This window comes from Dendropsophus ebraccatus, chromosome 9, assembly GCF_027789765.1.
Source record: "Dendropsophus ebraccatus isolate aDenEbr1 chromosome 9, aDenEbr1.pat, whole genome shotgun sequence".
Classification (NCBI taxonomy): domain Eukaryota; kingdom Metazoa; phylum Chordata; class Amphibia; order Anura; family Hylidae; genus Dendropsophus; species Dendropsophus ebraccatus.
In genome coordinates, this window is record NC_091462.1 from 25,196,557 (window position 1) to 25,224,108 (window position 27,552).

Sequence of the window (27,552 nt, forward strand, 5' to 3'; positions counted from 1 at the left end):
AATCCTGAGGAAGATGGGGCCGCACTAATTCCTCTTTTTCCTGGCCACCCAGAGGTGCAGGGAGCTGCAGCAGGCCCCATCTACTTGGAATAGAGCTGAGTTCCCCAAACAGCTGGGTGGGCACGCACCATAGTGAGGGAGCTGAAGTCATTTTCATGGAGGTCCCAGAGATCAGACCTCCATGCCCTATGGCATTACTTTACAAGAGGGGAATTCTCCTTTAAAATTTGACTGACAGTTTTATGTATATAATAGTGAAACAAAAAATGTTTTTAAATTATTTTACCAGCTACAAGTTCCACAAAATTGGAAGACTTGAGTTATTTGGACGTTCAGAGAAATGCGCCACTGAGAACATCGATCCGAACGCCCTGGCATAATACAGCAGGGACCCGCATACAGCAGGAAATCAAAGGTTGGTTTTATTGGTGGTGATCACTATTAATGCACACATACCGTGTGTGTGTGTGTATATATTAGAAATTAGCAAATTTACATTACAAATGTATTGAAACGCTGTGTTAGCTCAGCAATCAGCCGTCTGCCTTTGATCTCTGTGCCGCTCCGTGCTGCTCCACCCCATGTGTCTGGAAAAGCTAGATCCAGTCATGGCAGAAGTGTCCCAGGACTGGATCAAGCTTTTCCATGTGGAGCGGCATGGACATCGAAAGCAGCCGACTGATAAGCAGATTGCCGAGCTAATACAGCGTTTCAAGGCATTTGTACTGTAAATTTGCTAATCTCTAATACATATTTATTATTATGTATTGGCATATCCTAAAGTAGCCATTGCTAAATGTAAGACCCCTCGATGCAATGTTCCATTGAAGGTTGGTGGCAAATATACATAGCAGCCTTGAGTTTAGTTTTATCCCTTCCACTTAGAGGTGTTCCTCTAAGGAAAGCTTGTTAGGAAAGCAACTCAACTTGGCAAATGAAACTGGGTTAGTTTTCACACGTCATGCCTTTCTCGCACTTGACTGCTCTTGGCAGTCTCAGTATAAATTGGCACTATGTGCCGGTGCCCGTGTGCTCCGCTTTTTAAACATTGTGTCATTTGCTGGAGTTTGATCATATTGCCTGATTTTCATTTAACCCTTGACTGCTCCACACTACATTCACCCTTTGCTCATTCGGGCCCTTGGTGTTGCCGGTGAAGGGTTACCATTTCCTTCCCTAAGATTATTTTTATCCCTTTTTTGCAGCTCGCTTTGTCCCCTACAAGCCACAGGACATTCTGCTGAAACCGCTGTTGTTCGAGGTGCCAAGTATAACAACAGACTCAGTGTTTATTGGAAGGGGCTGGCTCTTTCAGGAGATAGAGGAAAAGCTGAGTTGTTCAGAGCTGCCGGAGAACCGGGGAGTAGTGATCGCTGGCAGTGTCGGATTTGGAAAGACGGCAATAATTTCTAAGTTGGTGGCGCTCAGCTGTCATGGAACGCGAATGAGGCAAATAGCCTCAAATAGCCCTTGTTCATCTCCGAAAGGTTTGTAATGTGCAATATAGACTAGTTATACAATCATTAAATTATATGTAACCCTTATGGGGTTGTACACTTTTTTTGGTTTCCATCATCAAGAGAAAGGCCAGACTCCTTGCCAATTGCCTTAAATATACAGTATAATTTTGTTTTACTCTTTTAGATCTTATGGTTAAAACAGTGGGCTTCCTTGCTGTTGTATGTTGACTTTACCCAGTTGTGCCCCATTCACATCACTTTATGGGGTACGGTGTTGGTATATATGGTGCTCCGACGTATATAGTGATGTACCCTTGGTACTCCCAGTTTACAAGACTGGATGTAGTCTATAGAGATAAGTGAATTTACCGTACAAATCGCTACATTCTCAGACAGTAGATTATTTGTTTTGTTAAGAAAAAGTAGTTTCTCTTTGCTATGGCTTTTCCTGGGTATCTGAGCAATTCTTTTGGGATGTTGGAGCACTTACAAAGCGGAACTACTTTGTCTAGACACGGCCATTACTGCTTGTGATATGAATTCTGAGATTTCTACTCATTTTTAGTATGTTTGGTCAACGTAGACTAATATAATATTTTTTGTGGAACTAAAAAGTGTGGTCCATGATTCTTTTAGTTTCGACAAAAAAAAAAGTATGTATTTATAAAGTAGACTTAGTCACTAGTAGACTATGATCAGTGTAGTAGAGTCATATGGCAGGCTGCGGTATATGTCAGAGTACTTTTCTCTGGCATCCTGGCAATATAATAAGAAAAAAAGAGTCTCTGCACTCACTTGTAAGTTGCATCGTGAAGCTTTATTCCATCACCAAAAACAGCATGTCGTAGGAAGGATACATTTCATCAGTATCCTTTATCAACTTTTTAAGGGCTGCTGCCGCAACGTGATAATCTGATTTTGACGATATAAGAAAACTATACAACCAAACTATGTAATTGCCAGAAATCTAACCTAATACAACCTACCTCATCCACATATACCACATTACAAGCAAATGTGCTGATCCCATCCCTCCGCATACATACCATCAATGTCCTCCAAAAACATGAATGGGACCTGACAGACCTCTCCATCCCTCATATACAGACAGGCCGTTGCACTCCTCATCTTGACCAGAGCTGCTGTCCGTGGTTAATCTTGAGGTACCCGACTTGGTGCTAAGACACCTGCTTCTGCCAGGAAAATCTCATACCGTAAACACACAAAAATCCCTCCATGGAAACGGCATCCCCTTGCCAAAAAAACAAGTTAGATTTTCTCCATTTCGGGACGGCTTCTTTGGCACCGCCGTTTGCTCAACCTTCAGGCCATTTATTTTACATTATTTAATAGCCTAAGCCCTTCCTGCCAGATCCGTAAGAATGTATGTTTTCCTTTCTAAGTATGTTGATTTATTAGCTGCCAGTCTTGCATATCTTGCAGGGTTCTTTCTTTTTGCCAGTTAGTGATTTCACTTGTTGTTGGATAAGGGTCGTCCAAGATGTGATCTTTACGTAATGGTTAAACCCAGCATTTTGCCCCCTTTTTTTCTTGGCTGAGAGCTTATATTTCTTCTTCCACTTTCTTGGGATAGGTACTGACCATGCCCCGGAGATTCCCTTGTCTCAGACATCTCCGCTGAGCCTCAGTATGTGTGGTGCAAACACTATGAAAACTTTGGGCGCCCATGGAAGTCCCGAGCACCAGAAGATGATGGATGAGTCACTTAAGCATCTGGCTTCAAAGGTATCTGTCCCTTTCTCGTTTCATACAGTTCTCCACTTGATTAGTAGAAACCATTATATATATATCGATGCTTATTATAACATCCCATTAACCCATCACTCTCCGTCACGTCCACAGGTTGTTGCATATCATTACTGTCAGGCGGATAACACATACACCTGCCTGGTGCCGGAGTTTGTGCACAGTGTGGCGGCTCTGTTGTGCCGCTCACACCAGTTGACCGCTTACAGAGACCTTCTTATCCGGGAACCTCATCTGCAGAGCATGCTTAGCCTGAGGTCTTGTGTACAGGATCCTTTGACGGCTTTTAGAAGAGGCGTCCTGGAGCCAATGACTAATCTTCGTCGAGGTAGGTGGTTGAGCAAACTGGAAACTCCTCCATCATGTTAGGATACCTTCAAAAGACTATATATCAGCTGTAAAGCACAGGCTTAGATTTTCCAGCTCATAAATGTCAAATCAACCAATCACACGGAAGGCTTTTAGCTACAAAGGTAAAGCGGTAGCAGTCTCACTCTTGTTCCTGAGGGCAAGCAAAGGCATAGCTGACGCATAAATATGACCATACTCCTTAGGAAGCCATTGGCTAAATGCTCTAGTATTCCCGAGTGTGATCATTTGGCATTTGAATATACCTGTGGCCAAAAAGATCAGTTGTGTTAAAATACTTCCTTACCCAACATCAGAGTGTCAGAACACCCTCTCACACATTAGATGGCTTGCCAGTTGTGCCAAAACCATTGATCCAGCCAATGTTAATCTTATGTGTATGGGCACCTTAAAGGGGCTTTCTATCTTTTTTTTTTTATCTACACCTATCTGATCATTGACCTGATCATGGGGTTCTGGCCACAAAGATCCCAAATGCAATCTCAATACCAGAATTCCTGCAGGTCCCGTTGGAAGGAAGTGACTGCTCCAATCCTAGTTGTCGCCCCCCCTGTGATTAGACACTTTCCCCTATCCTGTGAATGAAGGAGAGGTGACCGTGGTGGGGGAAAAACCCTTCAAGAAAGCACCAATATCATAAATGGCACATGTAGGAGGGGGTCCTTCTGTAGATTTTGCATTGGGGAATACCTCTGTCCACAGACAGGATGAAGTCTTTCATCGTACTCTCTTTATTACACAGAACGAAAGATCCCAGAAGAAGAATTCATTATCCTGGTTGATGGTTTAAATGAAGCAGAATTCCACAAGCCGGATTACGGCGACACCATTGCTTCTTTTATTAGCAAAATAATTCCATCATTTCCATCCTGGATAAAGCTGATTATGACAGTACGCTCTAATTTTCAGGTAAATCTAGCTTAGTTTTTTTTTTTTTAGCAGTTTTGGCTTTGTATTGGATGTTGGCAGTAGAGATGAGTGAACCTCAAGCACCATCAGGTTTGGAAGATCTCAAACAAGCAGCATTTGATTACCGGTGGCTGAAGAAGTTGGATGCCGCCCTAGGGAGTCCTGGAAAACATGGATACAGCCTGTGACCTATGGCTACATCCATGTTTTCCAAGCAGCCTTAGGGCAGCATTGAACTTCTTTAACCACCGGTAATCAAATGCCACACACTCTGGTTTGGACGATGCCGAGAGTACTTGGGGATTCTCCCAAGTCATAGAAGTAGTGGAACTGAATTTGCTATTTAATTCTTTATAGTGGTATTCCTATTTCATGAAATTATCCCCTATCCAAAGAATGGAAGATAACAAGTTGATTGATGGTGGGGGGTGACCAGGGTTGTCGTTGTAGTGATAGACCATGATAGACGCAATAGTTTATTATATCCAGCTGAGTTATGTCCAATGACAAACTGAGCTCTACTACTTCTCTGTGTATTATAAGTCTGTAAGTTATTATTGGCCTGTAAGACTTTGCCCAGTCTTGCATCTGTGGCTTAACCTGTCTATTGTCCTACTAATACCCATATTCCATGTGAACGAGGTCACTGGGAGGTTATTTGTTTATAGGGCACCACCCACAAACCATAACATGCCCGCGCTCGCCGATCTAGATATATACGTTTGTCTTGCTAAACCAGAAAAGTGAAAAGGCATCAGATCAAAGTTATATTAATCTAGCAGCAAGTGTAAGGCATTCTCCAATGATACTCACGTGTTGGATCGCTCATTCATAGGAATTAGGGTATAATAAAACATTTCATTGTATGTGTAGTATTAAGGCAGTCTGTTTCTGAGACTATCCATTTGCCTCTCATTGAACTCAATGGGGCAGTCATAGGTGGCAGGAAACTTAATTTATAGTGTCTCCTGATTTGTCTCCCACTTCATACTGCTAGATGGGGCTCATCGAGAGAGTTGTGTATAGATCACTTCTGTCAGCTGTTTAGTGAGTGCAATTGTAAAGTACTTTTAGGACCGGTTCACACTGAGCAAACACTGCGCAATTCCGCGGCGGAGCTCTCCTTCATTGCTCCTTCAAAATCTTTCCCTGGACAGCAGCACCTTGATCTTATGAGATAGGAATGTCCTTTTAACTTAAAGTTATAGTTTCACCTCTCTTACTCTGTGCAGTTCTTAGCACCATCTACAAGCTTTTGTTTTTTCTTTTTTAAAACTTTTTATTATTTAGATTTTTACATTAACAACTAAAAATACAAAACGCACTAACTTCCTCACAACAAGGACAACTGCGTAACATAATTAACTTAATACACTAATGTCAAACAATAAATTGACATGACGCAGCAGAGCATACCCTTACACAGTAAGGTGGTGTACCACGAACAACCTCATATACTTTATGCGAACCATGTACGAATCGATCTTCTGCTACTGCCGACGTACATCAATAATACATCCCTCTCCCCACCACCACCACCATCTACAAGCTTAGATGCTGCATGTACAAGATATACCTGAATAATACCTGCCTGTATCGTCTTTTTTTATCCATGAACAGTATCACCTAGACGGGGCTTCACGGCAGTTGGGCCCCCTTACCCCTATGGGAGTGGGGGTCCAACTGCTATGAAGCCCCGCCTAGGTGACACTGTCCATATAGGAGAGGAGGCCCAACTGCCATGAAGCCCCACCTAGCTGACACTGTGCATATAGGAGAGGAGGCCCAACTGCTGTAAAGCCCCGCCTAGGTGACACTGTGTTCATATAGGAGAGGAGGCCCAACTGCCATGAAGCCCCACCTAGCTGACACTGTGCATATAGGAGAGGAGGCCCAACTGCTGTGAAGCCCTGTCTAGCTGGCACTAGACAAATAGGAGAGGAGGCCTAATTGTTGTAAAGCCCCGCCTAGGTGACACTGTCCATATAGGAAAGCAGAAAAAACAAAGGGCGACAGCGCTCCATGGCGAGGATCAGAAGGGCAAGGTGAAAAAGGGATAGGGGTGCACGGCAACCCTCACCTGATGTGGTTGTGCAAAGGGAGGCACAACACTCTGCAGCGTATATATCAAGGACCGCAGCCACTCCCGATATCCAACAGGAAACAATGATGCAAACAACCTCCAACTCCAGACTACACGGATTATGGGGCGCAGGTCCAACTTGAGATCGAGGCACAGTGAGTAATAAAAATATATATTTTATTGTGGAGACTCAACGCGTTTCGGAACCGCACCGGTTCCTTTCTCAAGAGTCATGATACTGATAAAACAGAACAGCACTATATATCACAAACCAAGATGACATTAAAAGGGGAGGAGGACTCAGACCCTCCCACTTCAATCAACACAGACACCTGTAACACCAATAAAGAAAGGCATATGGCTATATACTACATTGCATTAAAATACAATAATATATAAGAAGAGTATATAAAACGAATATGTATATAAATAAAAATAATAATATGTGTAGAAAATGTATAAAAAAAACAAAAAAAAAAAAAACTGTAGTCTGGAGTTGGAGGTTGTTTGCATCATATAGGAAAGCAGGCCCACTGCTGTAAAGCCCCACCTAGTTGACACTGTCCACCAATGAAATTAAGTAAGGGATGGGTACAGTATTTCTTTAAGGTACCTAATAATAGATATGAACGAACTTGAGCACGCTCTGTTTTTCCAAACCTAAACTCTGCTCTGCTCAAGGTTTGCTGATCTTTAGTGCCCATGTACCTTATATTAAAGTCTGCCCTGCAGTTATGTGGCTGAATTAACCAAGTTTTGTACCAATCTTGATTTTTGACAGAATAAAAAACTGTATGAGTTGCTTTGTGGAGTGTAAAGCTCCCTACACAGAGTACCCAGCAGAGCATATACAGCAGCCTTCACAGGCCGTACTGCTTTCATGTAAATGGCTCCTTAGTGTGCATGGGGTCTAATTTTAATTCCACTTCTGCCCAAGAGTTACAGTAAAATCCCAGCATTATAGCAGTTTGATCGGAATTCTTCCAGTTCTCATGGGTCACCCGTTACTTTTTCCCTGGCATGTGAGTCATGGTAACGCTTTGAATTTACCATGACTTGTGGTCGACCATATGCCGCCTTAAAGATGTACTGGTATAATTTTGATATTGGATTACCAACATTGCACCGTAGTAATCTGAATATGAACATAACTTTTTTTGCTGCTTAATCTGATTTTTCAAAACCAATGGATCAAAGATTTAAAAAAAAAAATAAATTAAAATTAAAGTGAAGACCTTACATCCAGATGCAGACATCACCTCTGGGTAATTCCTGCAAAATCATTTTCTCAGCAGAAAGATCTCCGTAATATTGTGTCAGTTCTTCTCTGAGCCGCAGATATTATAGTCTTTCTGGTAATCCCACTTCAGTTGCCAGAATACCTCTAAGTCATTGTTGATCCTGCCGATTACATTACTCCTCGTGTTTGGCTGCCAGGCAATTTACTAAATGCACTTTGAGGGGAATGGAAAACGGCTTGCGCAGTCTTGGAGCAGACAGCAGGCACAGCGAGGCGGGTTTGTCACATGTCTGATGTCCAACAGATTAATTTTTCATGCGGTAAAAGCAGCCAGCCATCTGCCATTCCTATAAGCCAACTTTTATGCAACCTGCAGCTGTTGACGATCTATTCATACAAGGCTTGCTGGGATATATAGTGCGCCGCGAGTTCTAGGGTGCGATCTGTCTGCCGCTGTAATAAGTCGTTTAACAAATGTGTGCTTTTTTAATTCTAGGAAATAACAAGTTCACTGCCCTTGTGCAAGATTTCCTTAGATGATTTCCCGGAGAACAAAGACATTTACAGCGACCTGGCGGCCTATATACAATACAGACACAGCACTAGCCAGGAAATTGCAAACAATATCTCTTTAAATGGGAAAACAGATGCCAGCAGCTTCAGCAAACTGTGCGACCACTTGGTGATGCGGAGCCAGGGGTCTTACCTTTACTTGAAGCTCACCCTGGATCTATTCGAAAGGGGCCACTTGGTGATCAAGAGCTCGAGCTATAAGGTGGTGCCGGTATCTGTCTCCGAGCTTTATTTGCTCCAGTGCAACATGAAGTTCATGACCAATTCAGCCTTTGAGAAAGCACTTCCGATCCTGAACCTGTCTCTGGCCTCGCTGCACCCCATGACGGACGAGCAGATATTCCAGGCCATCAACGCCGGCAGTGTTTATGCCGAACATAACTGGAAAGACTTCCAACAGCGCATGGAGCTCCTATCCTGCTTTTTAATCAAGAGAAGGGACAAGACTCGTATGTTTTGTCACTCGTCCTTTAGAGAGTGGCTGATATGGAGGGCTGATGGAGAGAGCACACAGTTCCTGTGTGAACCACGGTAAGGACTGAAGTGGGGAAATAAAAGTTTTACTTTTTCGGACAGTTGCTTTTTATTGGAAGAGTCCCCCAGCATTTGGTTATCATATGCAGAGAAATCTGCAAGCTCATGTTTAGTTTTCCTACAGCACTTCCACAGGAGAAATGGAGCATTACACATTCTGGTCCTCCAATGTGGTCCTCTTCCACCCTGAACCATAATAGGTCAATGCTGTGGGTCATATGTTGAGAAATCTGCAAGCATGTATTTAGTTTTCCTACAGTATCACCACAGGAGCAATGAAGAATTGCGCATTCCGGTCCTCCAGAGTAAAGCTTCATTCATACATTCAGTAACTTTTCTGGACCGTATATGATGTCCACAATCCGCAATAAATTTGTCGGTAGCGCATCCACAATCCGTATTAAATACAGGAAGGTGGGATTTAAATTAAGATGATTCGTATTTTTCGCTGATGTTACAGGTGCTACATCCGTAATGTCCGCAAAAAATGGGAATCCCATAGAGTTCTATTGGCTAATCTGTACCGCAGTTACGTCCGACACTAGGACGTGCAGCACCAATTGCGGATTGGTTAAACTTTGGACAGTGTGAATAGTCCAATAAAAATCAATGGGCCCTGAATTTGTCCCTAATTGCAGATCCACAATTACGGACAAATTTACGGAATGTGTGAATAAGGCCCAAGAGTTGATAAAAAAGTGATCCCCTTTTATTAACCATAGATTAAAGGGGTTATCTAGCACCACAAAAACATGGCCACTTTTCCCCCTCTCTCGTCTACAAATTAGGTGTGGTTTGCAATTAAGCTCCATGGAAATGGATCTGGAGACAAGAGAGGGGAAAAAGTGGCTATGTTTTTGTAGCCCTGGATAACCCCTTTAATAGATTCTATTAACCGTAGATTCTCTAAACCATATTTCCCATTAACAATCACAGATATTGGACAATTGTAGACCATGACATTAATATGGTTTTGTGTTTATACTCTTATATGATCCTTACATCTATGTTGTGTAGGTTTTGTGGCATTTGTCAGTACTGCCGCCATTTTTACCTAGATATCCGCCGCTACCATCTTTTCAGTCATTAGACCTCGAGAGCCACTTGACAGCAGAACATTCTACATCTGTATTGGTGTGAGAACTTTCCGGTGTAAGAACACGTTGCTTCAGACTTGGCAGGTTAGGTCTTTCTGGGTGCCAGTATGACTTTATTTGCCAGACAAGACTTCTATACATATCAATAGAAGAAGAAAATAACAAGCGATATGCCAGGAGTAAAGTCTTAGCCGCTTTGCCTACTTGAATTTCTTTTCAGCCCAGGTTAAGATCAGTATAACCTTTCCCACCCTGCACCAGAATAGTACTCACAGTCATTCTCCCAAACTACCGCACTGTTATGTAATATACCGTCATCTCTCAGCCCATTGCTGATCCTCATTGCATTGCTCTTGATCCTCATCCTCATCCAGGGACTGTGTAATACTTCATTTGCCCTGTGGGGGCACTGTAGGGAAACTAAACACATATTCATATGCTGTGTTCTTCCAGCAGGGGGACACTTTGTGGTCTGCTTATTGTTAAAGGGGACCTCTCTTTTTATCCAGGCAGCAAAATCCCATCATCTTTGCTGCTAATGCATGCAGTATCTGTGAAACTTCTGGTAGTTCTATATATCACTGTCTTTAGCAGCAGAAGATGGAGGTGACTAGATTTTGTGCTCAGATTCTGCCACCTGATTGAATTAAGAATTGCCCTTCTAACTAATAGGGATTGTCCACAGACAATAACCCCTTTAAATGTAGATTTGCAATTTACTTCTACTTAAAAATCTCAAATCTTCCAGTATTTTTAATCTGCTGTATGTCCTGCAAGAAGTGGTGTGCTCTTCCCAGTCTGACACAGTGCTCTCTGCTGCCACCTCTGTCCGAGACAGGAACTGTCCAGAGCAGGAGAGGTTTTCTATGGGGATTTGCTACTGCTCTGGAACAGTTCCTGTATCAGACAGTGATCCCTGCCCATGCAGGACATACAGCTGCTGTTAAGTACTGGAGGACAGGAGACTTTTAAATAGAAGTAATTTACAAATCAATATATAATTTTCCGAAACCAGCTGATTTGAAAGAAGAAAACAAAATCGCTGGAGTTTACCAAAGATTGATAGCCCCTCTGCTTATGAAGTTTCACCGGCTGGCTGTGAACATATGTAAAGGAATATAGACATCAGGACAGACTCTGTGGCCATGAGGTGAGGTTGTTACAGAGGTTTATGGTCTCTTGTAATAGTATTTGATGGCTGGCCCCCTCTCCGCTGTAGTTCACAAGCTGTTTCCTATTGCAGCTTTGTTGAGCTAATTTAGGAAACCATTATGACTGGGGCTTCAGCAGAGCTCCGCCGGCCGACAAGAAGCCATAATGTCATGACGAGAGCCATGTTTTCATTTCCTTTTGCTGGAAATACTTCAGGGAAGATTATGCCGGAAAGCGAGACCTGGGAGGTAAAACGGCTTATCCGTAGCCATGTATGAAGATAGTGCTTTGGGCTTGACAGCTGTTATAATATATATAATATCATCTGCTGTAGGCTTTCATATAGATATACATATCCTGAAATATTACTTTTTTCCTTATTGTATAAAAAATACAGTTAAATTCTATAACTTGCCATAATTTAGTCATGTTTGTTTCTAGGAGACTGCCAATATGGCCGCTATAACTCTTCTGACAGAAGTTGTTAGTAGACTCTTAGGGAGGCATTTATTAAGTCCGGCGTTTTTTACGCCGGACGTAAAAATGCCCCCGCAGCTCCGGCGCTACGGAGATTTATGTAGAGGCGGACTGCCTCTACATAAATCCCGTGCGCGCCGTTGCGCACTGCCGAAAACCTACGCCAGCTGAGGACTGGAGTAGGTTTTCGTCGTACATTTTGGCGGAACGGATGGTAAATCGCGCGGACTCTGAGTCCGCGCCCTCCGTTCCGCCCACTTTCCGCCCACTGGCGTACTCGGCGGAAAGTGCCGATTTGCGAATATTTTATTCGCAAATCTTCTATTTGCGTATAAAAAAATACGCAAATCGGCACTTTCCGCCGAAAATCATCCGTTCGCCGGATGATACATGTGGCCCTTAGGGTCCTATTTCACAGGCCGACCAGGGCCCGATCAATAATGTAAACGAGCGCCGATCTTTTTTGTTTACTGGGCCTATTCCAAGGCCCGATAATCGTTTAGTGAGGCCTGCACGGACATTGTTACCGATGCCCTTGCAGCCTCTGTTTAAACACCATACATTACCTACACATGCTGCAGGTCTTCTCCTGGGCTCCTCTTCCTCGCGGTCCCGCGCATAGCAGCAGCAGCTTTGGTGCGGCCTGTCTGAGCTGACAGACCGCTCAGCCAATCACTGGCCGCAGTGGTCCTGGCAGTGATTGGCTGAGCACTTCTGCTGCGTGCGGAACCTGGAGGAAGAAGGAGCACAGGAGAGGCCCTGCAACATGTGTAGGTAATGTATGGTGCTTGTGAGATCGTCGGTCGCCTGCCGCACTTTGCTATTCCATGCAGCGATGCACGGTGGGTGCCTGATGATTTTAGGTTTTAACCTAAATAAACGATCAGCCAGTGACACGATCATCGGCTGATCGTTGTCCCTATTCCATGGAGCGATAATCGTCCTGAATCGGGCAAATTATCGCTCCGTGGAATAGGCCCCTTAAACTGTAGACACGCGGCTAGCTATTAATATATCTCCTGCTTCATAAGACCCTTCTACATGGGATAATGATTGCCCAAATGATTGATCGTTGCCGACCATTGCCCAGGGTGAACATGTCAGCCATGAAACGGCAAATGGTAAAATACTTGCTGTGGATTACATCTTTTATTAAAGCAATTTGTCAGCACTAGAGATGAGTGAGCACCAAAATACTAGAGTGATTAATTAGAAAACCATTGAAAACAATGGGAGACTCAAGTATTTAACCAGGTGCCCCCCCCCGCCCCCCATCAGTAGAACTGAGGGTACCTGGTTAATCTGAAAGTGTTAGCCTGGCCCCCCCAAAGGGTTAAGTTAACCCCCCTGTGGGTCAGACTGTGGTGTCTGTTGGTGGGAAAGTATACTTACCGCTCTAGTCTTCTATCTGTCTATCTGTCTTCACTATTGCCGCTCAGCCAATCAGCAGCTGCAGTCTTGCCTCAGCCGCTGATTGGCTGAGCTGCAATAGTCTTTCAACAAGCTTTTTGTTAAGAAGCACCCGAGCAGCATACGGTATTTTCTCGAATATCGAATCATTTTGAATAGACGATACTTGAGCAAATGAGCAAATATTATACTAAATAGAGCATAGTCCCGGATCATCAGAACATGGAAATGAATACAGATGAGCGTCACATGACCTTCTGCATCATGCTTCTATCAGTGCGTGTAAAAAGAACCTTATGGTTGGCATAACTAGTCCGACTATATGTCCTAGACCTGGAATGCTGAGTGACTACCCCTGTGAGAGTTATAGCCTTATTAGTTGTCCCTAGCTGTTCCAGGAACAGATCTAATAAAGCATAATCTCATGAGATTTAATAAAAAAAAAACACAAAAAAAACACATAGAATGACTGACCAGGATAAACTGAGAATTTACTTGTTTGTGTTTATGAGCCTTAGGGTCCTATTACACAGAGCGATTTTTCAACGATTGGCGACTAACAATAAACGATCGCTAACGAGATTGTTTATCGTTAACCTGAAATCGTTCACCATATTACACAAAACGATGGTCGTTAGCTACAATCGTTACTATGATCGTTTACTCCTACTGATCCCAGCAAAACTATGAACAATGTGCAATTACACTGAACGATTAGTGAACAAATGCGGAACTTGAGCGAACGAATGTGGAATTACAGCGAACGATTAACGATAATTTTAGGTTCTGATCTAAATCAACAATGAACGACATACTAACAATTTTTTGATTGTGGCCTGCAATTACACAGAGCGATTTATAGTTTAAATTCGAAAGATTTAACGATTTATTGCACGATAATCGTACCGTGTAATAGGGCCCTTAAAGGGGTATTCCCAACTCCAAAAGCTATCCTCCTATCTAAAGGATAGGGCATTACAGGCTGATCGTTGGGGGTCCCACCACTGAGATCAAAGGAATATTGTCCCCTGAATGAGTGCATGTGTGCAGCCACTACTCCACCCATTTTCTTTCAAACCTTGCTGAACTCTGGGTTTGGCAATGTCCTTTACCTCTATAGAGGCTGAATGGAGCCCTAGTTGTGCAGATGCTACACAATATTTGGAAGCCCCCCAGATGATAAACAGAGCATTGACTGTGTAAATGTGCTGCACCCCATTCATTTAGGAGAGGCAATTTTCTTTTGTTTTAGGGATTGGTAAAGTGGTCAGGACCCCCCCCCCCCCCCAATTGGCCTGTTATCCTTATCCTTTAGATTAGAGAATACTTTTATAGATGGGAATACCCCTTTATAGCGAAACAAACCGGTCTAATGCTCGAGACTATGGCATACTTGCAGATTGTTGAGTCTTCTTCCTGCAGAACATACTGTTCCTTCATTGTGGTATTGATATGTTTATTTCTGCTCCCTATTTAGAAGTGGACATGCCCTCTTGGCGTTCATGTTTTCTCGACAAGAAGGGAAGTTAAATCGCCAGCAGACCATGGAACTGGGCCATCACATCTTAAAGGCGCACATTTTTAAGGTATTTTGTGAGAAAATAAAAACAGATTTCACTAAATAAATGGGATATTCTATTGTGACACCTCCTCCCCATTTACCCCACTGGTATACATGTATATCATAGAGGGCGGTCCCTAGCTAAACATTGCTAGACACATCAGGGAAAAGTCAGCTCAACCCACCAATCTCAATGGGACTGGACGACTAATGTATATGGTGGCCTCCCAACTATGTTGGGGAGAGAAGGAACAGACATGTTGGATTTTACATTGCCAGATCCTTTTGTTCTCTGCTAGATAACCCACCACAGTGATTTTCCTTCCGTGGATTACCTCCTCTTCTCCATTCAGATCATATAAATCCTTGGCTAGGCCAAACAATCGTTTACGTTCAGCCAACAGTAGTGTTGAGCGAACTTGAGAAAAGTTTCCGGGTTTGGCCACATGGCTGAACCTGAATGCTTGACATTTAAAGGAGATGTCTGGTGAAAGTTTTTATTTAAGTACTGTATTGCCCCCCAAAAGTTATACAAATCAAATATACACTTATTACGGGACATGCACATAAAGTGTTTTTCCCTGCACTTACTACTGCATCAAGGCTTCACTTCCTGGATAAAATGGTGATGTCACGACCCGACTCTCAGAGCTGTGCGGGCTGTGGCTGCTTGGAAGGATGATAGCAGGGTGATGCTCAGTGTCCCTCCAGTGCCCTGTGTCCCCTGCCATCATCCTCTCCAGCAGCCACAGCCTGCACATCTCTGGGAGTCTGGTTGTGACATCACCATTTTATCCAGGAAGTGACATCACCATGTTTTCCAGGAAGTGACATCACCGTGTTATCCAGGAAGTGAATCCTTGATGCAGTAGTAAGTGCAGGGAAAAAGATGTTTATAACCATTTCCCGTAATAAGTGTATATTGAAGATTTGTATAACTTTTGGGGGACAATACGATACTTTTAATATAAATTTTCGACGCAATTCTCCTTTAACTCCCAGCGTCTAAAGAAGTTGGATTCTGCCCTAGGGATTCATGGAAAACATGGATACATCCTATGACTGGATCCATGTTTTCTTGGCAGCCCTAGGGCAACATCCAACTTCTCCAGACATTGAGAGCTGAATGCCGAGCGTTCGCTCAACACTAGCCAACAGCTATTGAAGGTGTATGAGCTCCCCCAATTGGCCAAAGAAGCAAATTCACTTAAAGTGTCACTGTCGTTTAATTTTTTTTTTTTTTTTTTTGCAGAAATCAATAGTACAGGTGATTTAAGGAAACTTTGTAAGGGTGGGTTCACACTACAGAATTCTCGCGGATATTCCGTCGGCTGTCCGCGCGCACCTTTTCGCCGGCTCCATAGACACCATTCTATGGGCCGGCGTATTCTGCTATCTGCAAGAGCTAAAGCTGAGTGTGAATATCTTTCTATAATGAAACAAGACAATCCAGATATACGGCACCTTTAGTTTTATAATCCATTACTCGTCCACCTTTCGCCATATTAAACCTTAATTTCCATTTATACATGAAACCTACAGCCGTGGCCTCCTGACATGGCTGCCGCTCGTACTTCAGTAGATGTCCCCCAGCACATTAGCATAAGGTATAATTTAGATAAAAGATTTGGTTGTTTTAACCTATGTAGGAATGCTGCCATGGAGTCAGGGCGGGACGCTGGCGTGTCTCCTAAGAGCGGCGCTCCCTCCTGGCAGACAACCACGCTTTTGTCTGCAAATCTCAATCGCTCTCAGGTACTTTATGTATTAATTCTCAATAAAGGAAGCTCTTTTGCCGTTCCTGCCTGTCTTTTCAAGAAGTCACAATGACTGGGACAATGCTGTGACATGTACGTCTGTTGATTGTCCTCTGTATTTTTTATATACGTTGTGAGGACCGGAAACAAGGGTCAGGCACATTAGTTAAACATTAAGTAATTTACATTAATATTCCTATAAAAAATAATACCAAGTGTATGTAAGGGCCCATGCACATGGCAAGCAGATGAAACTGAACGTGTCTGATCCTTCACCCCCTACATCATCTGCTGGAAGAGCGTAGGAAGACCCCCGTACACATCATGGCTATGCCTGCCAAAAACAGCAGGGTTTAATGTCTTTTAATGTGTATGGAAGTCTCTGGAGAGAATAAATGTTTTTTTTTTCTTAATTGGTGTCAGAAAGTTATACAGCTTTGTAAATGACTTCTATTTAAAAATCTTTAGTCTTTCAGTACTTATCAGCTGCTGTATGTCCTGCAGGAAGTGGCGTATTCTTTCCAGTCTGCCACCTCTGTTCAGGAACTGTCCAAAGCAGCAGCAAATCCCCATAGAAAACCTCTCCTACTCTGGAAAGTTCCTGACTTGGACAGAGGTGGTAGCAGAGAGCACTATGTTAGACTGAAAAGAATACACCACTTCCTGCAGCACATACAGCAGCTGATAAGTACTGGGATTTTTTTAAATAAAAGTACAGTCATTTACAAAGCTGTATAACTTTCTGACACCAGACTTCTCCCCACTCACAGTCATTGGGGTCTGAATACTATGACCTTGCCTTGAGCAATACCTTTGACGTGTCTCTGTGACCTCAAAAGATTTTTCTAATGACAGGGACACTTCAAAGCTGAGCAGTAGTCAGATTGACATATAATGGTCAGATTGACATATATCCTATACAAGTCAGGATATGTCCAATGTTGCCGGCATTCTAGGTTAAGGCACAGCCGACACATCAGGCCGTTCTGTTGTTGGGGCAACCATACAATACCCATAGGAGCTAAGCAGAGGAAGCTTTGGGCATTGTACAGTTTCCTTGGCTGTGTCTTATAAGAGATCATCAGCATCATTGGTTAATGTAAAAAATACTAGTAATTTGCTATCTATCTATCTATCTATCTCCTATCTATCAATATATCTATCAATCTATCTATCTATCTATCTATCTATCTATCTATCTATCTATTATCTATCAATCTATCTATCTATCTATCTATTATCTATCTATCTATTATCTATCAATCTATCTATCTATCTATTATCTATCTATCTATTATCTATCTATCTATCTATCTATCTATCTCCTATCTATCTCCTATCTATCTATCTATCTATCTATCTATCTATCTATCTATCTATCTATCTATCTCTATCTCCTATCTATCTCCTATCTATCTATATCTATCTATCTATCTATCTCCTATCTATCTCCTATCTATCTATCTATCTATCTCCTATCTATATGTCAGTCAGTCTCATAAATTCATCTACGTTATGGACATCTTTCCTTGTTTTTTAGGGACTCAGTAAGAAAAGTGGCGTCTCCTCCAGCACTCTTCAGGCCCTGTGGATTGGGTACAGCACAGACGGCTTGTCCGCAGCGCTCGCCTCTCTGAGGAACCTGTACACCCCGAATGTTAAGGTAAGAATGTTATAGTAAATCTGCCAGAGATGAACTTTGCTGCCCAGCTGGAGATCAGAGCAGCCAAGCCCTCGACCGCAAATCCGGATTTGGGGCCCGTGCTCTTTGGATGGCAGTGAAGTGAAGAAATTTAACAATACCTTCGTACATGGTCAAGACATGACATCAGAGGAACATGAACTGTGTGAGATCATTACCGAGCCGCTCATGCCTCACACTGTACAAAACCTGTCTGTGCTCCCAGTCCGGCCACTGGAGCTAGAAAGAACAACGTGATGTATGGCTATTTATTTAGGAGACTGAAAAGGCTTGTATTCTATAGTATGGGAACAATAGAGGGGTAAGAATGAGGCAGAAAGAAAGGGTTGACTGGGATTAAAAAAAAAAGAAAACGTGTCTGCTCCCCCCCCCCCAAAAAAAAACAAAAAACAAAAAAAAAACAGCGCCACTCTTGTCTAAGGGCTGTGTGTGGTATTGCAGTTTATTAAATTGCATAACCAGAATAGCTCAGTTTCTGGAAAAGGAAAGCAGCTAAGATGAGAAGGATAGGAAGTGATAAGCAACCTATTTCTCAGCGGGTACAAGAGATTGGGCATGTCAGGAAACCTTCATATATACACTATTATTGTCTGCTCCCACCAGAATTAAAGGGGTTGTCTAGACTTAGAAAAACATGGCCGCTTTCTTCCAGAAAACAGCACCACTCTTGTCCTTATTTTGTAGCTCAGTTCCATTGAAGTGAAAGGTGTAATTTCTAATCCTGGATATTCCCTTTAACAGGTTTATCCAACTTCAAACTTCTGACATGTTCTAGAGACATGACAACAGTTTCTATCAGTTTGGGTGGGGGTGTTCAGACTTCCGACGGTCACTATAACAAACAGGGAGAAGTGCTCACTACCTGCGTTCTTTGCGGCAGGGGATGGACTTCTATAGTATCACTGTGTTCCCACTTCAGGTATATTTTATTATTAGCGGCCAACTATATTAATAGAGGGCCGTCTTTTCCCGCCATGAAACGAGAACATAGCCTAAAGCCCCTGTTACACGGGGCGATGTGGGAAGCAAGCAAGTACCGACCTGTCAGGTCAGCGCTTGCTCGCTCCTGGTTCCCCCCCACCTATAACAGGTGCCAACCGGGGGGGCTGCCCGGGCAATTGTCAGATCATTCACGGCGTAACGGCAGCAGATCGTAAACAGGCTGACCGTTGGTGTTTCAGCCTGTTAGAAGGACAACAATCAGCCGACGTTGTGCATGTCAGCTGATTGTTGTCCTCTATTACACAAGGTGATTATCGGCCGTAACGGCCAATATTGGCCGAATACGGCCGATAATCTCTTGATGTAATAGGGCCTTAAGTCCATGGGACTGTCTACTGCTGCAAGACAGGGGAAGAAATGACCAGTCACATGGTTGTCCCTGCTGGTTCTAGCGATCGACCCTGACTGATCAAAAGGTTTTGTTTTGTTTTTTTTAAGAAACTTTAAAGTGTCACTGTCGTTTAAATTTTTTTGCAGAAAAAAAGGAGATTTTAAAAAACTTTGTAATTGGGTTTATTAGGCAATTATGCCATTATCTGCATTCAGAAAGACTTTCCCCAGGTCCCCCCTCCCTCCCTCCTCTCTCTCATCCACAGCTCATTATCAGAAAATCTCGATGTACCCTGTCTGTTCTATGAAGAGGGGAGGGGGAAGGAGGGAGATAAGTCACCAGCAGAGAACAAAGGATTACACAGAGGGAGCTGTGTGAAAGCCAGTATTCAGAGGTCAGGGAGGTCAGTGCTGATTTCCGAGGAGATAGCCCGGTGATGTAGCTGTAAATTAACTCTTTGTTGTCCTTTTTTGGTGCCTCATCTCCCTCCACCCCTCCCCTCTCCATAGAGAACAATAAAAGACAGGGGGGAGAGCAGTAAACTCCTTTTTCATGATAAAAATGCATTTTTCGGCTAATAAACCCAATTACAAAGTTTCTTAAAATCATCTGTACTATTGATTTTTGCAAACAAATTTAAACAACAGATACACTTTATGTGTATGTCCTTCTTACCGTTCCTGGAATGTATTATATCCACTTCTGACCATCTGATAATCCACACTATTTATCGTACACTGACAGATGAAAGGGCTCCCTGCATATATTGATGAGTTCAGCTCTGCATATATACTATATACATTTAATCTGCTCCATTACGTCTGTGGAATAGAGAGCGCACTTTACGCCCATTTCCGCTTTGTACACTGTTGACTTATTGTTTCTCTCCCCTGACCTGAACGCCTCTTGTCTCATGACTTTCCTGCTCCTTATTTCTTTCCCTTTCTGTATATGACACTGTATAGAATGTGTAATAACACGGTGCCAGGCTCCCGGGGGCCTCTCCCGCTGTGCGGTGATTGCTGGGTTTTGTCGTCTTCTGTTCATCGGTGGGAGATTAGCAGCATCTGAAACTTTATGCCGGATTAGCTAAACCGAACAAGCGGGGCTTTCACCAGGCAAAGGAGATGCCTTCCACTCCACTGGATAGACCGGGTAGTGCTTTGTCTGCATCAAATATCAGAATTAGGGATAGGTTGCAGGAATCCTATAGCTGTCATTACTACAGGAGAAAAAAGGCCTCTCTGTTCTAAAAGGGGAACTCCAGGATTGAATGAAGAAGCTTTGGTAAGCATGTCTGTATTGGAGAATTGCATGTATGGCAGTTCCCTTAAAGTGTTACTGTCGTTTAATTTTTATTTTTTATTTTTATTTTTTGCAGAAATTAATAGTACAGGCGATTTTAAGAAACTTTGTTAGTGGGGTTTATTAGCCAAAAAATGCATTTTTATCATGAAAAAGCAGTTTGAAGCTCTCCCCCCTGTCTTCATTGTTCTCTATGGAGAGGGGAGGGGTGGAGGGAGATGAGGCACCAAAACAGCACTACCAAGAGTTAATTTACAGCTACCGGACTATCTCCTCTCAAGTCAGCACTGACCTCTCTAATACGACTTTCACACAGGTCCTGCTGTGTAATTCTTTGTTCTCTGCTCTCTGCTGGCGACTAATCTCCACCTTCCCCCTCCCCTCTCCATAGGTTACACAGGGCTCGACTGATATAAAAAAGTCGAGATTTCCTGATAATGAGCAGTGAATGAGAGATGGGGGGGGACTGGGGAAAGTCTTTTTGAATGCAGATAATGGCATATTTGCCTAATAAACCCAATTACAAAGTTTCTTAAAATCGCCTGGACTATAAATTTCTGCAAAGAAAAAAATAAAATAAAAATATGACAGTGACACTTTAAAGGGATATACCCATCACAACCAATATAGTTATACTTGTCGGACTCATCAAGTTAATTTTTTTTGTAATTACATTCATTTAACAAACTTGCCTTCTCCTGATGTGCTGCTCGTTCCCGTCCATTGTAGATAGCTTATTTTCTAGGTCACTGACCACCACTCTGCTCTAAAAGCAGTGATCTGTTTGGGGTATATAAAGATATAGGGGGAGATTTATCAAAGGGTGTAAAATTTAGACTGGTGCAAACTGCCCACAGCAACCAATCACAGCTCAGCTTTCCTTTCAGCACTGCCTAAAGCTGAGCTGTGATTGGTTGCTGTGGGCAGTTTGCACCAGTCTAAATTTTAAACCCTTTCACAAATCTCCCCCATAATATACATATTTATCTTACAAAGTATATTGCACTATATCTTTATACATCTACATTATAGCTATATACTCTATACACCAGCCAGACCACTGCTTTTAGAGCAGAGTGGTGGTTGATAACCTAGATAAGCTGACAACAATGAGAGGGGAAAAAGCAGCATATCAGAAGAAGGAGACACGTTTGCTAAATGAATGTCATTGCAAAAATATTTACCGTGACGAGTCCTACAAGTATAACTATATTAGTTAATATGGCAAATACCCCTTTAAATTCATGTCTTCTCACCCATATACTCACAACCTAGTTGATGATGTGAATGGACAGGTCGCTTTCCTCTACAAGATCAACACACTTATCCGGTTCTGCTGTCATAATCTGATTGTCTACCATATTCTCTAACCATCCCCACATTATAATAGCGGATGTTCATGATACATAGGAGATGAGATCTAAAGTGAAGAACCCCTTAAAGAAGCAATACATTGTATGAAAACTGTAATGCTTTATTAGCATATTCTAATAGGTCATACTTCACATTCCTATATCAGTAGCATGTGCCAAGCTTTATAGAAGCAAAATGTATAACATGGTGGAAAAGCCATCAGTCTTCCCCACTGCCAGGCTTCTTCCATTGACTGCTATAGTAATCTGCAAGGCGCAGTGTATTAAATAACAGTTTAATTTAATTATTTCCAAGGGGAACTCCAAGGAAAGTTCCTCCAGACTCGCAAGTGAATATGTACTGTGAGAATTTTCTGGGTGACCCCCCTGAATAAGGTCAGCACCAACCTGGATCTGCACAAGTCGTGCAATTGCCTTCTATATACTAGACATGCCGATATAGGACTCCACTTGTTTGCCATTGTATATTTCTAGATGGAGTGCATTTAATTCAGTTCATGATCACTATAATCTATTGCATAAACATAATGGCCACCAACAGGGATCAGTGGATTGTTCTGCTTCGCATGGAGGCTACAGTGCAGCCCATGCGTCTGAACATGGCGCCCTAAGGTCACATCATACTGCACTGTGTGAACCTGGACACAGTTCGGATGAAAGATCTGTTTCTCGGCTGCAGCACTGCACTTGTTATATGGCCGCTGATGTGTTCTCCAGAAGCTCTGGCTCTATTCCTCAGCCCGTCGGGGGAGGATTCGGTTACTTTGCAGAGTCTTATAACATTCTGCACATTTATTGGCTTTGTATCATTACACAGAACTCATTTGTCAGGTCTCCCAAATAGACTAAAACCTATTCACAGTTTAATGCATGCTCTCTGGTTACAGTGTCTATCCCATATATATATATATATATATATATATATATATATATATATATATATATATAATATATATGCGTCTTTAGTGAGTTTAGCAGAATCGGGCTCAAGGTTATATACAGGAACTCCGCACATCAGTTTTAATGTCTGCCTTGATTTTGTTTGCAGGTGAGCCGACTTCTGATCTTGGCCGGCGCTAATGTCAACTACAGGACAGAGGTTTTAAACAACGCCCCTATAGTGTGTGTCCAGGCTCACCTCGGCCATGAGGAGATGGTCAGTCTGCTGCTGGAATATGGGGCCTTTGTCGATGGGACATCGGAAAGTGGAATGACGCCATTGTGCTACGCTGCTGCCTCTGGACACTTTAATATTGTCACTCTTCTCTGCAAAAAAGGAGCCAAGGTAACATTGACTAGTGAAACGTTACCATCTGTCTCTCTGCTGGGGTTATAGTTTATCGATTTTACTATGGATCTTTCCGATTTCCGATGAAATAACAATTCTGTGGACTCTTTTTATATAGCTCGGTGTTGTGCTATTCTTCAAGAATGTCTATGAATAATTAGACAACTAGGTGTTAGCATTCCTTCTTCTCAAAGGGGCGGGTCACTACACAGTTCTTACTGCCAGCACTGATTGGATATTGACAATGTAGGGTCACACCCCTCACAAATGGTAACACCTTGTTGTCAGTACATGATTAGTACAGTCACGTACTAAAATAGACAAGTCAGGAAAGCTGACAAAACCCTTTAAGAGACCCCTCCATCTAACAACAAGCTCCAACGGCTTTCCAGAGAATTACCCTTTCATAGTGCAATCTTTCAACGTGTGAATACTTGGCTTTTACCTGCAGTGCTAGGATGGTGTAAAGAATATGGAAGTATTTATAATTTGCGGAGAAGGCCAACCTCCTCACCGTGTAGGAATCATTGGATTGTCTTAGAGCAATATGTTCTCTGAGCGTCTGCATGTTGCTAATTGTAAGGTGTGCCTTGTACAGGAGATATACAGCCGATCAATGTTTGTTTTTCATGTTTTTTTAGATACTTTACGATATGTTGGTAAAAGGGTTATTTATCTCTGTTATGGTGATGACCTCTGCTCTAGATAGATCATCGGTATTAGATTGGTGGGCTATTCCAATCAGCCGTCTGAAGGGGCCGCAGTGCTCATATGAGCCTCTATAACATTTAGTAGTGCCCATACCTTTGCACCTTTGGCAATAACACACTGAAGAGGTTGTGGTGTGAGTGCTGCAGCCCTTTTATACAGCTCATTGGTGTCGGTTCCAGTAGTTGGCCCCATTTCACCATTGCCACTACCTTTAGTACAATATGAAACAGACTGAGAATATTCTAGCTTTTTCTGTCTACAGCTCATATGCGATCCTATTCTTCTCCATGGTTACAGACTAATAAAATCTTTGTGGTCAGATCTTGCAAACACAAGGCCTACTTAGGTCTATCTGTCCTCTACTTATAGATATCCGTCACATTAGCAAGAAATAGGAAACAGAGTCCCTCACTGTTGGATCTGACTGCACAGGGTGGTTTGTAGTCTGTAACCATGGAAACCTAGGCCTGTAGGTGGTAATATCTTCTTACCCAAGACCATTTACAGGGTTTCTGCATTTTCCGTACTGGATGAATGGGAGCAATGATGTCAAATGGTCTTTTTTTATTAGTGTGTAACCAGATCCATGGATGTATTGATTTGCGTTTTTGCTAATGACAACAAATATTCAGATAACAGAACAATTACGGCGAGGAAAACATCTGCAGATGCGTTTAGCCAATAAACCAGTCACTGGTGAACGTTTGCACTACTTCTGCGGTCATGTGAAATGTGGAAAGTTACACCAAAGTGAACCTCGGCCAAATGACTGTAATACCGGCATCGCTGCTGATTGGGGAGTAATTATACGCACGGCCGCAGTCGCCGCCCACACGTCATTGTGATGTTTACAGCAGAAGACATATTGTAATTGAGGCATGCAGAGCTGCTTTCCATGTCTGCGGAGCCGGCCCTGTATATGGCCCATGAGGGATTGTGGTTGACTGTGTTCGGGATAGTAATGCGCCCCTTCCTCCCTAATAATGAGCAGATGTGGCGACTTCCTCCTGTAATGACACTCATTGAGGGCCGACTTCCTGCGCTGGTGTTGCTGGATTACACATATTATTCTGTTTTGCCAACTCTAGCTGTAGTGGTTATTGGCTTTTCTTGCAAATGTTCACGCTGATGTCAGTGATCTCTTATGATCTGTGAGTAGCAGGATACACTTCCTCTTTTGCTTTTTAACTGTTGCAAAACTACAATGCCCATCATGATAGGAATTGTAGTTTTGCAGCAGCTGGAGGGCCACTGGTTGGGGAACAGGGATCCATTATATCCATTCAATGTTAGACTCTCCACCATCCCCTTGACACATCCTCTGTTGCTATCCGCCCCTATACTACATTTTTATGCTGCATGCCATATACATTCCTTGTCCTTAAAGGGGTGTTCGACACTTCAATACACCTTTTATTTTAACTTTCTGATTTATTGGTATCAATATTTCTGCACCCTGCCTCGCCATGGCCGCATGCAACCACTGCAGCCACAGCACACCAACCTTGTACGTTGTATGGAGCACCACTTTATGTGATCTTGTCACATGATCAATAGGACGCAAGGGATGCAACAAGCTTGGATGCATTGCACCCAGCATTCCATCTGGTGCCTGATATGTTGAATGGGCACAGCACCGGACTTATGATCAATCAGGCATAGTTGCGATCTGCGGTGGTTGCATCGGATTAAAGATTTCTGCATGTAACCAGATAGTTCCTAAGCCGGATTGCTGGACACATACTGTATGCATCCGGCCTGCTAATAGATTTGCAAAAGAAGAGCCTGTGGAGCCTCAATAAAGAGTCTCGAAACACAGGACTAGCCAGATATCCCTCCGGGAAGGACCCAGCCAAGGGGTGGCTCCTGTAAGGAAACCACCATATTAAGTGGCCCTATAAGTTAATGTAATGACAAGGGAAAAAACAAGGCCAGGTATCAATCGACATACAGCTGTTTCAGGGTGTTGCCCCTCATCAGTGTGGAGCAGGATTCTGGCTAGGTGGGAGCAATGCCTGGTAGAGCCATAAGCAGGGTGGATAAAAATCAATGATTTTTTTAAAAAAATCAAAAAAATCGGATTTTTTTGATTTAAATCGGATTTTTTTGATTTAAATCGGATTTTTTTCAATAAACTGCTTTTTGAGGAAAATATTTTACCATCCAAAGGTTCTTCCATCATGAGATAAAGCTGAGTTGTTTAACTCAGTAGAATAAAGGCTGTATATGTTCTCAAATGTTACAACATGAACAGAGTTGAGAAAAAGACCTTAATCCTATTGTTCTACAAACCTATGAATACAGAATCATTCCCTTCAGTACCAAGTCCAAGAAGTTAGACAATATGTTTCTGATTGTTTGGACTATTTTTTTTTTTTTTTGTTTAGCCAAATTAGTTAACATGGATGTTTGTTTAAGCAAATAACGTATGCTGTAATGTTGTTATTGTTTCAGTTGAATAAATCCATTTAAATTGTTATTAAGTTCAGGATTATTTTTCTCCTTCCTAAGTACAACAGAACAGTGGTGTCCAAATATGAATGATTAACCCATTAAACTGGGGAGAAAAAAGTAATATAAAAAGTGATTCTAAAAATCTTCATCTACTTGCATGTTAAAGTAGCAAGAACTAGTTTAGGTAGAAACTTTGATTTAAATCACTGATTTAAATCAAGCCTTCCGGACTAGTGATTTAAATCGTGATTTAAATCGTGATTTAAATCAGTTTGATTTAAAACAAATCCACCCTGGCCATAAGAGAAACAGATCATTGATCTCAGGGAGACCAGCAAAACGACAACACTGCCGGCTGCTAGTGAAAGTGCTCAATGCAGTGAAGTCCTAGGTGCATTGCCCCCTGGGAAACATGAATATGCAAAAGAAGAGCCTGTGAAGCCCCAACAAAGAGTCTTGAAACACAGGACTAGCCAGATATCCCTCCGGGAAGGACCCAGCCAAGGGACGGCTCCTGTGAGGAAACCACCAAATCCACCATATTAAGTGGCCCTGTAAGTCAATGTAATGACAAGGGAAAAAATTGATTTGACACGGTTACATGGCCATTGTACAGAGTGGTGGCAGTACTGTTATACATGCAGCCAGGGTCAGTCAGGAGGCATAAAGGCAGCGGAATTTGTAATATTAATAAATTATAAACTCTATTGGAACTTTTTTGCTTTTTGTTTTCTCCAGGTGGATCACATAGACAAGAAGGGGCAGAGCGCTCTGGTGCACAGCGCTCTCAGAGGCCATTGCGACATCCTCAAGTATTTATTGAATTGTGACTGGACGTCCTCTAACCAGCAGCCGAACTACGTGAGAAGAAGTCACGCTCTGCAGCAGTCGCTGACCGCAGCCGCCAGCATGGGACACACAGAGGTACAGCATTAACCAGTACAGCTGAGGCTCATAAATCACTTATACGATGTATCTGTAAAGGCTCCCGTACAGT

The 27,552-nt window shown here is 42.6% G+C and overlaps 1 protein-coding gene across 6 annotated transcripts in view; it reads left to right on the forward strand.

Annotated features, from left to right (window-relative positions):
- Positions 1-27,552, forward strand: part of TANC1 (tetratricopeptide repeat, ankyrin repeat and coiled-coil containing 1) — a 190,287-nt gene that overhangs the window by 119,254 nt on the left and 43,481 nt on the right. For all 6 annotated transcript variants that reach the window (XM_069982743.1, XM_069982737.1, XM_069982738.1 and 3 more), the window contains 10 exons: positions 290-415; positions 1,206-1,487; positions 3,055-3,206; positions 3,324-3,555; positions 4,339-4,505; positions 8,325-8,932; positions 14,549-14,657; positions 17,930-18,052; positions 23,151-23,387; positions 27,294-27,479. In XM_069982743.1, coding sequence (XP_069838844.1) covers positions 290-415; positions 1,206-1,487; positions 3,055-3,206; positions 3,324-3,555; positions 4,339-4,505; positions 8,325-8,932; positions 14,549-14,657; positions 17,930-18,052; positions 23,151-23,387; positions 27,294-27,479 — 2,222 coding nt within the window. The remainder of the gene's footprint in view (positions 1-289; positions 416-1,205; positions 1,488-3,054; positions 3,207-3,323; positions 3,556-4,338; positions 4,506-8,324; positions 8,933-14,548; positions 14,658-17,929; positions 18,053-23,150; positions 23,388-27,293; positions 27,480-27,552) is intronic.